At 45.3% G+C, this 16,090-nt stretch overlaps 1 protein-coding gene across 6 annotated transcripts in view; it reads right to left on the reverse strand.

Annotated features, from left to right (window-relative positions):
- Window positions 1–1,086: 1,086 nt before the first annotated feature.
- LOC138248916 (uncharacterized) overlaps window positions 1,087–16,090 on the reverse strand; it is a 240,763-nt gene continuing 225,759 nt past the window's right edge. For 4 of the 6 annotated variants that reach the window (XM_069202900.1, XM_069202898.1, XM_069202903.1 and 1 more), the window contains 3 exons: window positions 5,230–5,337; window positions 4,444–4,545; window positions 1,087–3,190 (listed from right to left, as the gene is read on the reverse strand). In XM_069202900.1, coding sequence (XP_069059001.1) covers window positions 2,802–3,190; window positions 4,444–4,545; window positions 5,230–5,337 — 599 coding nt within the window. In that variant the 3' untranslated portion in view covers window positions 1,087–2,801. The remainder of the gene's footprint in view (window positions 3,191–4,443; window positions 4,546–5,229; window positions 5,338–16,090) is intronic. The other 2 variants (XM_069202899.1, XM_069202904.1) reach the window with 1 other exon arrangement.

Consider the following 16,090-nt stretch of genomic DNA (forward strand, 5'->3'; position numbering starts at 1 on the left):
GGGTTTGCAAAGGGGGAAGCCCTCTGCTGCTAGCAGCAGGCCTGGAGGCTCAAGTTTCAGGGGCTGTAGCCCTTTGAAGCTCACCGCCAGGGTGTTGCACATTCCTGAAGGAGGGGGAGTTAGCCCCTTCACCCAGGAAGGGCATTGTCTTACAAACCAGAGAGCCAGGGCTCTCCCCAAGGTTTGTATATTGGATGTCTGGAGTGGCAGCTGGATGGAACCAGCCAGCAACTCTGCCAGTTAGGGTTAGCTTTTGCAGGGGGCACCTCTAAGGTGGCCCCTGTGTACATTTAAGGTTAAATCCAATACTGGTATCAGTTTGGATTTAATATTCTGAGCTGTTTGATACCAAACAACCCAGGGTGCAGAGTGGCCATTATGTAGCTGAGGAACTTGTCTTTGACCAGTGCCCAGTACATACATTAACATGGCTGCTCTGTTCACTCAGTATGTCCTAGGTTTAGCAAGGACACAGTGGGGGCATATTGATCATGCAGCTATGACCTTACAATCAGAATGTTGCACCCTGCCTTAGGGCTGAAAGGACTGCCATACCCATAACATATGCAGTGTATGGTGTTACCAAAACTACACAAAATGCTTAACAGCCAGACGAAGGCAGTTAGGAACAACATTACTCAAAGACTATGGACTGGAAAGAGGTGCGTTGATTAGGAAAATGCAGCATAGTGGCTTCAATGTCAAACTCCATATGGTTGTGGTCTGGGAGCGGGGGGCTGTCACAGGACATGTTACATGGAGAATGCACGCAGATAAATGGTATTTACATTTGTGGGACTGATCAACCAGGAACATGCAGCTACTTGTCTGGGATTGGTGGTTAAAGAGTGTTCAACTTCTCAGTTAATCATATGCGACGGCAACAGCCTATGCTCTCCCTTCTTGATCCTCATCCACCATGAAGCTCACCTGTCCTTGACTCCATAATATTCAAACGTACTGTTTTACATTCCACAAACCTTCTCTTCTTCTTCACGAAACCTCCACAACACTTCTGCTTGGACCGGTTCTACCCTGCACCCAAGACAGACATTCTGAGAAGCAGAATGCAGATGTACTGTTCATTTTGGCATCTTTATATACAGTATAATTTTCCTTTTTCTTTTCTTAACAATTTGTATTTTATTTTTCAAACACAGGTAACATAACAATTAGATAACTTGGTATTCTGAGGTTGAAAGACGGTGCATTTGGTAACTGAACTCTCTTCTCCCCGCCCCCACAACAGATGTGATGATGATGTGCTGCTCATCGACTTGATGAATGATGTGATTGTTTTTGTCGCACCTTTCCCATCTATGCATGAAACCCCTTACTGTCTTCACCCAAGTTATGTGATTTATTAAGTTTGACTTCATAATTTACAACAGAAATGGACCACACACTTGGCGGGGCAGGTGTGGTTAAAGTGACGCCAACTTCATAACTAAACAATAGCCCACGCCAGCCCTACTACCCACCGGGTATGGAAGCGATATCATCTTAGTGCAGAGTCTTAAGACAGTGTCTTAATAGGTGGTACTAGTGAGCACTGTGGCCTGATTCACAAAGGTAAAGTTATACTTTTGGTGGAAGTTTACTCTTGCAGTGTACCTGTCCTACCAGTAACTTTATGAGCAGAAAGTAACTACATTTATGAATAGTAACTAACTAGTAATAACTCCTTTTGAAATAACAGGAGTTACTATTCGTAAATGTAATACACAAAGTTATTAATTGAGAAGTTACTTGTCATAAACTTATGATGCAAGAGTAAATTAACACCAATAGTGTAACTTTATCATTGTGAACCAGGCTTTGTGTTGTTTACAAAATCTACACAATATGGAGTGACTTTATCCTAAGTCTTGATTCCAGGAGTTTGTGAGTTTAGTTTGAATTTGTTAGATGAATTAAATACTAGCTCCCCAGACTGCTTGCTGCTTGTTTACTTTATTGTTATAGTGGTTTCAGTCTTGGATTATTCACTATGTGTTTTCTTTCAATCTAGACGCCTGTGATGGATAATCCTCCTGAATAATACTACAATTGGAGTTCACCTTGCAAGCATCATTCAGAATAGGTGGGACCTATGTCTTTCCTGTTAGCACTACCACCCACATTACGAATGCCTGTTGGGAAATCCTGCAATAAGGTTTGTAAAGATTGAGAGAGGTAACATATATTGCTTATTCTTTACAGGTAAAAACTAGTTAAGAAGTTAGTACTGAATTTGTTCTCAGGAAGGAAAGTTTGGAATGTTTGTGTTTGTTGTTAGCACTTGGCAGACTCCATTGTTGTTCACTAGTTATAAAGGGTAGCACAAGGGCAGTACCTGACTAGTATACATGTATTACTGATAGGTGACAAGGTGCTTGCAATATCTCATTAAGCAATAAAGTCAAACATATGCCCTATAGTCTGTTTTCCTTTTCCTTTATGGTAGCAGGTATGCTGGATTGCAGGAAGAAGTAAGTATAACCTACTGAAGAATAAACTTCAGGCAGAAAAAGGCTAGGGGAAAATGTGGATGTACAGTATAACAATTTCACAGGCCATTTTGTTTTCCAGAGGAGCTTTTCGTCTCACTCTCATAAACCACGATGCTAGACTAACTAGCAATGCAAAGTCAAATACCAAAGATAAAGGCCCCTTTATTTTTTGACATGAGAAACCCACCCTCTCCATCCATAACAGGCCCATCTCCCTCACCAAGCAAATCCTGAAATATTTCCCTTTCCCAAACTCCCCTTCCCATCTTCTTCACCTACAACAGGCCCTCCCACCCCTCAAAAAAATGTTCAATAAAAGTTGTCTATGTGGGCATCCAGTTTCTTTCGGGCCTTGGCCATCTCCCAGGCCAGGTTCTGTTGGCCATGCCTGATAAGCGCCAACTTATGGAGAATGCAGTAGACGAGGCGATCGGTTGATGACGAGGAGTGATGCCTCCTTGAGTTCCAGGCCCAGGTGGCAGTGGACTGCAGCAGGCGGCGGTTGTGGCGGCGGCCGCTGCATTGTAAGATTGGAAGCAAGCCTCGCTGGCGGCTCAAAGAAGTAGAGGCCCGTGCCTTCTCCTCCTCTATTACCACAAGCTGGCGGTATTTTGTCACCACACCCTCCAAATTTTGGATCCGCATCTGGGTGGCTAACCCACACTGGGATGGTTGGCCGGCACCAGCAGCAGAAGTAGCTGTGTGATCAAGAAAGAGGAAAAAAGCCGTGAATTGTGATGCTCAGCACACACACGTATTTACACTATCTATAGTGGCACAGTAGCAGAATACTGCTGGTCCCCCACGGCCAATGGAATGTTTGATCTGATTAATCACAGTGCCAAGTTTTTCCTGCACATACATCACATAATGCAACAGCACTGACTGCAATGAATGAAGCCAGACCACCAACATAATCAAAAAGTGATTTTAGTTTAAAGTATTTCATAGGAAGAATCTGAAAAGACACTTCATGTGTTAATAAATAAATTAACAGCTGTTAATGACTAAGGTGTATATGCTGCACAATTACTTGTCTATATGTGCAACATTAATGGAGCCATGCTGGCAGGTCTGCCATTCTGCAGCATGTTTCTGGGGCAGCTATAATGACATGCAAATAACCTATTATAATTACTCCAATGTCCCTGCTTTCTCTTCAACTCTACTCCGAGTCCGGACTCCAAATTTAGGAGCTGATAGAGTCTGGCAGATGGGATATTCCATCACATATGAGGCAGATAAAGATAACTGATATCCTGTCCGCCGTAATACAGTAAATAGTGCATGGAATAGAAATGATAAACTGTGGTACCGCGAACAGGATATATTATTATTTTATTCATTCCGTTTGTCACAGAGTATCCCATCGGAGAAATTCTAAATCAGGCCCTTACGCCCACATTACAACCGGGCCTCCACTGCAAAGTATTTTCAACAAATACCTCCGCTTCGCAGTGGGACGTTATACTACGTGAAGGTAAATTATAGGGCTTGCACTACGTAGATGTTTAGCTATGCAAAGGTTGGGTGTCACTGGTCATGCACTACGCATTTGCTTAGTCAGATTGGTCGACAGAAAGAAAAAATTGGAACCATAAATCCATAATGGAAGCCGTGAAATATGTCACTTGGGCAGAAAAAAGGGGCATAATCTGGGATGGAAAGTACATTTTTGGGAGGCTGGGACAGAAAGAATGATGTAGTGACGTGCTTGTCGGTGACTGAGTGGGCGTTGGCAAACACCTTGTCTTCGGTTTTTATTCAATGCAGACCTTGTGCTGCCTTGTTAAGTGAAGCAGATGCACAGTTCACCGCCTGCACCGCAGCTGTGAATTAAATCATGCTGCACTTTTAGGTGGCGAAATGCTGTCGTCAGGGAGGTAACGTGTAGGATATCTGCCATGCTTAATAAATACAGTATTGTCAATAAGAGAGCAAGCTGACGTACCACCTGTCCATGCCCCTGGGACTGCTTTCCCTCCTTTGCACTGCTGGATCGCCCCCGACTTCACTGCCAGGCTGGTGCTGATAATAGTGGACTGTGCCCGGCCTAGACAAACACATATTGCACCAATTGTAGATACCAGATTAGCCACCAAGGTAATTATTTTGAACAAGGTGCAACAGCTGTACCTCACAAAGGTTAGGTTAGCTTATCAGTATCTTCTAGCAAAAGTATCACTTTAGAAGTTTTGGTAGACAGCATTTTAAAAACAGGAGGTGAACCAAAAATGTTTAGTAGTCCTAACGAAGAGATAAGCTACGAACTGAGAATGAAATGCAACGAAGGGGTGGAAGGGAATACAAAGGACATATGACCTTGGTTGGCAATGGTATCTCATCCTGCCATGCTGTACTGTCACGGAAACTGCTAGAGTAAGAGAACACAGAGTCAACCATGACCATTCTATCTTTGTCCCTGTGCAAGAAAGCCTTCTCAACCAACATGTTTGATAAATACTTGGGCCTGAGATCCCATTATGTTACCAAAAATCAGTTTTCATAACAGTACTACACAAGGCATGTAAAAGAGGGGCAGGCAAGCAAAACTTACTAAAAAAGAGAGAAGAAAGCTACAGACAGAAAAATGTCAGCTGCAGAAACAGGAAACATAGAAAACAGGGAAACGCAGGGATAGAAGACATTAGGTGGGGAGGGTTGAAAAGAATGTAAACACACGCGACCATAATACCTTTGGGAATAGTTAAAAGAAATAATAATAAACATGTCTTACTGGGGCCAGGAGAACCATCTGCTGCTGCGCTGGTGGTGATCCCACTCGCCTCGGCGCAGACTGTGGTGGCCGCCGCTTGGCCCTCGGATGACCACTTCCCATTGGATCCTTATGAAAGGAATAAACATAAAAAGAACCTAGATTAGTGGGACTCACTACACAAACATTTTTGACCGGTACAACATTGTATTTTTAAATCAGATAGCCTATTCCTAGTTTCATAACTAAAATTACACTTTGAAGTACTTATTAACTCCAAGGAATGATCTTTGCTTCTCTGCCCCCTTTAACTATTGAAAGGCCGTGTGGGTCTCCGTTTGCATACTGCACACCAGAAAGATTGAGACTGTATGAGACACAAAAGCGCAGCAAACACTAACACCACTGATACACTACTATCATAACAGTGACATCCCTTAAATCCGCACAAGGGAGCACCTGGCGCACACCGGAACCGAATCCTAGCAGTATCATTCACTTGACATCCACTCCTACAGTCCTAGAACCTCCTTGTCAGACTAGACCCATGCAGCACTACTCGGAAATCCAGGACCCAGATTTAGCAAGGGTTTGTGTTGCCCTTTCGCCACTTAAGGTGGCGCAACTGTAACGTAAATCCTTAAGCGGTATTCACCAAGCCATGCAAAGCCACTTTGCTTGGCCCTACTTGGCTTGGCAAATCTGGAGTGCCACAACTAACAAGGCAGCGCCATCTGGAGTGGAGACTGAGAATTGGTGTTCCACTGTTTTCACGCATCTACCCATGTATACAATTTTGCACATTCTCAGATTTTTCCATCAAGGGTAAACGTCAAAATGCTATGTCGTCCCAGCAGAGGTGCGTGGAACGAAGAGAAATATGTTTATTTCTCCCCGTGTTTTTTTTTCTGTGTGCTGCATTCTGCTGCAGGCAACTTAGAAAGAGGAGAAAGCCTCAAAGGATTGATTTTGTGTAGGACGATGTCCCTTTTTTAAAGATATTTTTATTAACATTTTTATAAACTTGCACATGTACATAGGAGAGCAGCATAATATTGGAACTTTTTCCTTGATGCATCCACAAGGAGTGGCCACCCAGGACGCCTATTACAGAGTCACACGGTACAATAATGCACGTGCATATCCAGAGGTCTCCCCTTTCATCTCAACAGTCTCAACATAGTATAGTCCAGAAGAAGTTAGAAGGGAGAGCATCCAAATGTGCAGTGCGTAGAGGATGGTACAATGAAACTGTGAACATTGTTAACAGGTTGAACAGTGGGTGCCAGGTGAGGTAGCCTCCAGTATCCCAGTCAGGAGTGTGCAAAGGGAAGGGAGAGGCAATCAAGGGGGGTTTGGGAGCTCCTGGGGAAATACATTGCCCCAGGGAACAGGCCACAGCCATGCCCCATGTGACACCTGCGTCACACCATACAGTCGAGCCTCTCTAGCTAACAGGCAAACACTTGTCCACGAGAATGCCATTATCCAAGGGTCTAGAAGGTCCCCCACTTGCAATCACTCTCACCAGCCCCATCACAGATTCTGATCTCTCCAAATAAGGGGAATCATTACACCTGGTGTTTTCAAACATATCCACCATCTCTGTCCACAGAAGAGCTATCGGTCGTCATTGTATGCCCTGCATCTCTTCTCTGCGAAGCGGCTGATCCTCCGCTCGGCCCTATGCCATAATAGCGGCTTCCCACCTTGCTATCACTGGTCCTCCTGCGTACTTCCATGTCATGAAAATCTGCCTCTTGGCAGGAGAGGTGAGCCCCACGTCTCCAATTCTGGGGCCTAATCAGCCAAGGAGATTTCCAGACCCCTACTGTTTATGTGCCTTCTCAACCGCAAGGTGGTTTCATTATTACTCCAAGGATAGGGGCAGTCCCTCACTCCCAGGCGCATCCACAGGGGCTCATGAAGCCCCACCTCATCCCCCACCGGGCCAGGGGGAGGATCACTGTTGCACCTTCATGCTTAAGAAGTCAAGACAAAGTCAGGGGAGGTCCCCAGCAGGAGCCCCACTACCATCCCAAGACATAAGAGCCCTGCCAAAGTCCAGCTGCCCAGTCCAATGAAGAAAGGGGGGGATGGGCTCAAGGTCTACTGGCACCCCCGCCCAAGGGGTATATTATATATATATATATATATATATATATATTCACTGAAAAAAACCAAAGGTTACAGGGACATTATAATTAGGTTGTGAATTTACTCATAAAAACACACAAAAATTCAGCAGTTAGAGTTCTTTTAAGTAACTATAACTCGTGCCCTAAGGTAACTACAACTAACCATGCACAGTTTTCGTATCAATAATTTTATTGCAAATGTTGCAGTGATAATATCAAAGATGCCGTACAAGATCTCCTCAATGATATAATATGTGAAATAATTAGTTGCGCATAGCGAAAACGCCAGTTACAGCTACCTTGGGGAGCTTATAAAATGAGGCAGTGCATTTACCAATGTATATTGATGTCATCAGTGGGCGCTATGGAACAGCTGGAGAAGTTTGGGCGGCTTCTGGTTTCGGCAGCAGCAGCTGCAGATAGTCATTGGAGCTGGTGACATGCTACTACGGGGGACCACTTGGAAAAGCGCTGCACAGGTGGACTGAAAGGTAAGTCTGGTGAGTCCCCTTGCAGTGTCGAGGTCGGCAGGGGTTTGGGACTCTTAGAGCACAGCTGGATCTTCGGTGAAGGGCACAGGGCGGCCGGGTGCAGAGTGAATCGGTGAGCCACGAGCTGTGCGCAAAGGTGCCCTTGGGAGTAGGCGGTAGGTCTTTGACGGTCGCTTGCAGGTCAGCAGGGGCACTCTGGTGGGATTTCCGGGTGGTTCCTAAATTTCCTCGACTGGGGCTTCCTCCTGATTCTTTTCAAGTCCAGAATAGACTGCCCTTCTGGGTGTCTGACGTGAGGTGACCAGTACCTAGGGCTATTGCAGGGTCTGATCACTGGAGGGCGCTGTCCCACAAAACTTGGCACACTGGAAGGGTTTGTCGTCATGGTCCAATAGGTTAAGTTTGGTCCAGCTGCGGCGTCCGGTTTCTTGGTCAGTAGTCAGTCAGTGAAGTGGCCTTCACTGGGTTTTTGGTTCCTTGACGGTGTGGAGTGATGCCTTCACTCTGGAGGGAGATCCTCGGTGATCTGTGAAGAGTGGAGGTCCTCTGGGTGTTTGTAGAGTCCGTTCAACATCCAAACAACCCCTCAGCAGCGATTGTTGAGTCCTCAGTGCAGCAGGCAGGGTTTGGCACTTTTTCTTGGTGCAGCAGGACTTCAGTTCTTAAGCCTTGGGTCTTCTTTGTGTCCTTAGAATCTGATTTCTTGGTCTAGGGATGCCCACTAAATACTGTATTTAGTGGGGATTTAGGTGGCATCTACCTTAGGGTGGCTACACCCACTAAGTGACCACTTCCTGTGGGCAGAGGTCACTTCCCCACACTTGACTTGCTTTTTCTTTCCATGCAAGATGGAGGAAAATGAAATGGAGAGGTCACCTCGCATGCAACACCTTAGGTGTTGTGCAGCCCAGGACTGACCACTCCCTCCTGTCCTTTGTCTTGTATCCCACTGTTGCTCCTGCAAAAAGTGGGGGTTTGCAACAGTGGCAGTCATCGCCTACTAGCAACAGGTCTGGCGGTCAAGTTTCAAAGGTGGTAAGCCCTTTGAAGCTTGCTAGCACTGGCACCCCCACCTAGGGAGGGCTTTGTTCAGGGTCCTAGAGAGTAGGAGCTCTCATCCCAAGTGCTCAGAATCTTGTCTGGTGGTGATAGGCTGGTTGTGACCAGCCAGCAATCATGCCAGTGTAGACAGCTTTTGCAGGGGGCACCTGTAGGGTGACCCCTGGGTAAATTTGGTAATAAATCCTATACTGGTCTGGTACCAGTTTGGATGTATCATTCCGCGTTGTTTGATACCATACAACCCAGGGTTCAGGGTAGCCATCATGTAGCTATGAAACTCGTACTGACCAGTGTCCAGCACGTGCATTAAAATGGCTGCCCTGTTCACTTATGCCCCAGGTTTTACGAGGACACAATAGGGGCATATTGTTCATGCATCTATGCCCACACATATCGTGCAGGGCACCCTGCCTTAGGGCTGGAAGGCCTCCAGAGGAGTGACTTACCTACAGTGCATGCGGTGTGTAGTGGACAGGGCACACAGGCTGTGCGCCATGTCGAGTTTGTCTTTTAGGATTGCATCAGAAAACTCAGCTTGCTATGGCAGTGCTGGGTGCTTCTCGATGCATGGCCCTAAGTGCACCGGGTGTGCCCAGACGTGGGTCCAGGGCTCACGATGCCACTGCATTCAAGCTAGCTTGGCTGAGGAAGGGTGATACCCTGAAATCGCTCCCAGATTGATCCCGGTCCACGGAGGACCTGGCCACCACCAGGTTGTGCGCGCCATGGGTTTAGCTGCCTCTTGGGGGGTTAAGGGAGGTCTTGTCCTCAGGGCCTCGCCGCAAGCCAATCCCCTGTCAAGCAAGACCAAAGGTCATGTGTGCTGGGGGTCGCTTTACCGCAAAAACTGCTGGACTGAATTGCACCACATTTGGTAGGAAGCTAGATCCTGGTACACAGATTGTGCTTCTTGTGAGTTGGTGCCAATACATTCAGGATTTTCTGAGAAATTAAGGATAAAAAATATTTGCTTATCCGAACGTGAGAGTCCAGCGAGGGTGCAAATTCAACAATAGAGCCCTGTGACTGGTTGAGTGGGCTGTTTTTCCTGTCAGCCTTCTCGCTCCTGCGGGAATGAGAGACTCCTGCGAGTCCTGCAGGGGTGAGTGCTCCGATTGGTTGGCTGTTGGAGGTTTACAAATGAAATGGCCGCCATTACTGTTTACTGTGAGAAATGTCAAGTGTTATGAGAACTAACTAAAATACTATGAGGGGGCAGAAGAAAGACATCCTGTCTTCCAAGTTACTGAGAGGAGGTCTGTAAAGTATAATTACTGTAAAGAAAAAAATGTCAATTATTTTGAAAAAAATATGCACAATCTTGCGGGAATTGTGAAAAGTAAAAAGGAGCAGGCGATCTCTGAATACACTCTACTATGCACACCTGTCACTGTAGGAACGAGTCACATCACATCTGGACATGTTATGTGTTTATCAGCGCCTACTATTCATGGCCATCACCTTGGGAGGAGATCTGAGGGAACTCTCTCCCCACACCCTCCTATGTACACCAATCACCCCATCAAGAGGTGTCACTGGCGAGGCCAATCCCTCCCTACACCCTACTACACACACCTATCAGCTTGAGGAGAGGTCTCAGCAGACGGGGTAAATGTCTCCCCACACTCTACTATGCATATCACCATAGGGATAGGTCTCGGTAGAGAGTTAAGTCTCTCTGTACACTATTGCATACACCTGTGACCCTTAAGAAGTGTCTCAGTGGAAAGTCCTGTCCCTCGCCATCCTTTACAAAGCACATCTATCGCCTTGGACAGAGGTGTCAGTGGAGAGAACGGTTTCTCTTCATATCCTAACACGCTCACCTGTTATCCTTAGGGAGATGTCGGAAGTGGGTCCACTCTCTCCTCACAACCAACCTGTTTCCAGTTAAGGGAGAACCTGGCCAGGCAGTTCGGCTGGACTGTTCCCATGGGGAGCAGGGTCATGGCTGAACTGCATATGACTCGGTCCAAACTGGGGTGGCAGGGTGTGCAAAGAACAATGGACTTTAACCGAGATCTGTGACTGGGGGCGAGTGTTTGAAAAGTTTCAGCACTCCATTCATCATCCTTTTGTATTACTGTGCACACTGAGGAGAAGTCTCAGTGGAGAGGCCAGTGTCTCTCCACACTCTACTACGCACACCTGTCACCCTGGGGAGAGTTGTTAGTGGTGAAGCCAGACCCGCCCCATACTCTACTATGCACATCTGTTGTCCAGAGAGAAGTGTCACAGAGGAGAGGCCAGTCCTTCCCCAAACCCTACTGGCATGCCATCATCCATAAGAAAGCTCTCAAATAAGAGGCCAGTTCCTCCCCACAGTCTACTATGCTCTTCACTCATCCAAGGGAGATGTCTCAGGGAGCAGGCCAGTCTATTTCCAACCCTCCTAAACACTGTCATCGTCCAAGAGAGAGGTCTCAGAGGAGAGGCTAACCCCTCCAGTCATCCTATTATGCACATGCGCCATCTAAGAAAGTTCTAAGAGCAGAGGTCAGTCTTCCTCACACCCTTTTATGCATTCTTGTCGTTCAAGAAAGTGGTCTGAGTGGAGAGGCAAGTCCTGTCCCACATTCTGTTACACATACTTGTCATCCTGTTGAGGGGTGTTAGCGAAGAGGCCAGTCCCTCTCCACACCATATTACGTACATCTGTCAACCATGAGAGAGGCCTCAGTGCAGAGGTCAGTTCCTTCCAAACCCTGTTACATATGCTGGTCATCAAAGAGAGAGGCCTCAGGGACAAGGCTAGTCCCTCTTCACACACTACTACGCATGTAGTCACTATGTTTGTCACCCCGTGGAGGCATGTTAGCGGATATTCAGTCCACCTGTACTCCCCTCTGTGCGCACCTGTCATTCAAGGGAGAGGTCTCGGCTCCATCTCCACACACTACTACACATACTCGTCATCCTGTTGAGGGGAGTTAGCGGAGAGTGAGTCCATCTGCACTCCCTCCAGTGCGCACCTGTCATTCAAGGGAGAGGTCTGGGCTCCCTCTCCACACACTACTACACATACTCGTCATCCTGTTGAGGGGAGTTAGCGGAGAGTGAGTCCATCTGTACCCCCCCCGTGGGCACCTGTCATTCAAGAGCGAGGTCTCTACTTATCATCCTGTTGAGGAGTGTTAGCGGAAAGTCAAGGCCGTGCAAATCCCTTCCCCTTGGAAGGGATGTATGTAGACAGGATATTTCCTTCCTCTCCATATCTTACTATGTGAACCTTAGAAATAAAACACTACTTTATGTTGTAAAAATTTACTGCAAAAGTTAAAGTAACGTTATAGTTAGGTGTCTTAAAAAGATCGGTCTTTGTTTAAACAAAATGAAACCTTAGAAATTCACTGGAAAAAACAAAGGTTAAAGTGACGTTATAATTAGGTGAATATCTCAGTGACAACATTAACATTTTGAACTTTAAAAAACACAAAAATTCACCATTTTTTGTTAGCAGAGCTAACTATAACTTCCGCCCCTGCCATGCACTGCTTATGACCTCACATATTACATCACTCGTGACATGTTCTATGACATAATTTATGACATCACCGAAGACATCTCAAATGACAGCCTTGATGACATCATCCAATGAGTGTTTGTTTTATAGTTTGCATAGTGGCGGGTAACTACCATATTAATTTTCTGCCTAATTTTGTGCGGCTTGTGTCCAGCTAATGGGTACATGTGTTTATAAAACGCATATATATGCTCCTAATGCATAATAGGTGTGAAGAGGTATTGAACATGTTATAAATATTTGTATGAAGAGTAACTTGGTGTGTACTTGTCAGTTGACGACTTGTGTTCAGTATGTTCCACACATATTTTGGTATAGCAGAAAAAGTTTCCAATACGGCAGAGAATCTACATATTAAATATTATATGAAGCCTTGACGTCTACATAACATAGACTGTGCGTACCAAGTACTAACCTATTTACACATGCTTGTTTTGCTTCAGATGATGGGCTGCAGGTGGTATGATTTTTCAGCACCTTCAGACACTGATTAAATACGCTGTGGTGTATTTCTCATGAGAATTTCACTGTCTGCAAACACTGAGTAAACTACCTCCACAGTGTAAACACTGTTTACAATGCGCACTTTTCTACTGACATCCACTTCCTTTCTCTCTGTAGGTTCGGTGATGTGATGGGGTTTGATACAGGTAAAAGACTGTGGTAGTTGGGCATTAGTTCCATAACAGAGCTTAAGTATCTGAAGGTACTTGGTTTTCTCTAAACATATGTATACAGAATGAACTCCGTGTGCAGCAGAGGTTACCCTTTTGTGTGTGATAGTCCACATGAACCCCACTACCCATGACGTGTTTGGTATAGGGTCATTGTTGCACATAACAGAAGCATGCTTCACCTGCAGGGATTGTATGTATGATGGCATTAATGACGCTTTATATTATTCAGAGCCATTTTGCACCTACTTTCATAGCCCTAATGCCATACCTGTTTATAAAACAATGTGTACAAAAAAAAGGCTGGATGATGTAATCAATGTTGTCATCAATTATGTTATTTGAAATGTTATCAGTAATGTCATAGAACCTGTCAGGAATGATGCAATATATGAGGTAATAAGCAGTGCATGGTGGGTGTTCAATTTATAGTTAGCTCTGCATAACCCTTCCCGTAACTGCAGCCTGTTGCCAACCTGCAGAGGTGGCGGCGCTGCACCCAAAAGGTAAGTGCAGCGACGTCCCATCTTGCCAAAATAGGGCGGGCTGCACCCCCACCCGTTGGTGCCACCCACAGGTTGTACTGATGGTCCCGCCTGCATCCGCCATAGGGTACATCACGGGAGTTGGACTGGGATGGGAAAAGAAACCGGAGGACAGGTCATGAAAGGAAAACAAAAAGAAAGTACAAAAAAGTCACAAAAAGCACACACTGAATCGTAAATACACACAGGGAAAATCAGGAAGTAATAAATAAAGAAAACATGCAATGATTAGAAGTAATCAGATTAAATATTTGGACTGGAGCAGGACAGGGTCAGGAGAGCTACATAAAACAAAATGGCCATGCGTTTGCGTACCGATTGGTGCGGTTCATGATGATTTTTCAGCACATAATGCACTACTGGTGCTAAATTGCAGGATGAAATGCTTTTTCTGCCCTTTCGTGGAACTCCGCGTAATCTCAGAGTTTTTTATGTAAGTCTGAGGAGTGAAATTCCGCAAGTTCCTCCCAGGCCCAGTGATTCTTCTTATTTCTCATACCAGTGTTGTAAATATGGCTCCAATATTGTAGGCCATTATGCACATATTAAGAATGTGTGTGGTGCATCTTATCAAACTATGGAGGGTTGTCCAGTGAGTCTTGCAAATGGTGTACTTTTTGCCAAATGCATTTTATTCTACCTCTTGGCTCAAAACTGTGGCCTTTACGGAGGTGATCCAGTAAAGTTGAATAGAATATAAACAAATTTGTACAGGGTGTTAAAGGATTAAAATGGGGTGACACCATTAAGTTCTTTGGAGACATTTTATTTGTAAGCTATGTGTGTCCCAGTAAAAAGATAAGAATGTCCTCCAAATGTAGATGACCTGACAGATATACTATGGGCCTGACTACGACCTTGGTGGATGGGATGCTCCGTCACAAACGTGGCAAATATCCCGCCCGCCGTATTACAAGCCCCATTATATCCTATGGAGCTTGTGAAACGGCGGGTGGGATATCCATCAATTTTGTGACGGAGTATCCCATCTGCCAAGGTCATAATCAGGCCCTATTTGTCCAGCATGTGGCCAAAGGTTATGTCCATTATACCATGACTGGTGAAAGATGTACAATGGTGAATTACTTCAAATGTACTAACCCTACAGTGGACTTCCTGCTGCACAGAGCAGCGGCTGCCTGCATGAGATGGTATGTAGTGAGACAGAGATACTCAGGAGGAACCGAAAAATTAGAGCCTGACCAAAAGCTGACAGCGCCATGTTGTGTAGGCTCTCATCATTCTAATGAGACTACTGGATTTGAGCGGCAGAATCACCTGCGGGGTGGGGGACTGAGTCTAACCCACTACAGATGACACCTGTCAGCTTAATTCAGGTTTTGTTCCGGCTAACTAGCAGTGCCTCATCTCTACCCTAGAGTAGGGATGATTGGGCAGCCGTGCGCATAACACAATGGACTCCTCAGGGAAATCGTGGTCACTCAGATCGCATCAGTTTCTCTCATTTACATTGGTCTCACATATACAAGCACAGTCAGAGGCAGTACATGTTTCAATAAGGTTTTAATGAAGCAACTGCATCTTAGATAATAAAGCATGTACTGCAATAACCAGGATGATGAAGCATGACAGAATAAAAATTGTGACAAGGAGAGTAAAGCATAAAAATATCACTACCATATTGTCACTAGAATCATTAGACAGCATGTTAAGCTCTAGTTCTGCCCTTCAGGTTCCCCTGGGAAGACATCATCCCTCATACCTGAGCAAGAGGCCTGAAGTCTTCTTAAGCAGATGTAGCGAAACGTTCAGCAATCAGCATACATGGTCATCTGGCTGGAATCTCCCTCTAACATGTATGGGACAGAGAAGTGTTTTTATAATAAAAGAGCAGATGTTCTGAGAAAATGTCCCTACGTAAGGATGTGTATGTTTCTATGAATACCAGAGACAAAGCGTTACCACGTTTACTGGCAACCTATCTTACTGCAGCCTTGAGAAAGCACAGAGTGAAAGATGCCTTGTTTAAGAACGCAGTGCTGGCCTAGTCGAAGAACAGCTAGATAGAGAGAAATAAAATAAAACTGCAAATGTGGCTATTGTTAAAATAATAAACAAAGCTGAATAAAATATATCTAGGTTAAAGTGCACAGCGGCAGGCCTAGTGTGCTAAAATAACGTGCATGGAGCTATAACTAAAATGGCTACACAACAGGCCCAGGCTGTACCCAACCACTCATGGATGGCCAACCTTCACATACTACCAACCGACATTTCAATTATTTGTTGTTTTTTTTCTAATTTTTTTCACCACTACTGTGGTACTACCACTTAAACTTCACCCCATGTGAGGAATCACCCCAAAATTGTCCGGGAAGAAAATTAGGTGGATGACCTTTTGTGGAAAGTTTTGTGCAGATTTGTCGAACACAGACAAAGGGATAAGCAAAACAAAAAAACACTTTTCATAAGCAAACTCTGACCTTAC

The sequence above is a fragment of the Pleurodeles waltl genome, chromosome 8, assembly GCF_031143425.1.
Source record: "Pleurodeles waltl isolate 20211129_DDA chromosome 8, aPleWal1.hap1.20221129, whole genome shotgun sequence".
NCBI lineage: Eukaryota > Metazoa > Chordata > Amphibia > Caudata > Salamandridae > Pleurodeles > Pleurodeles waltl.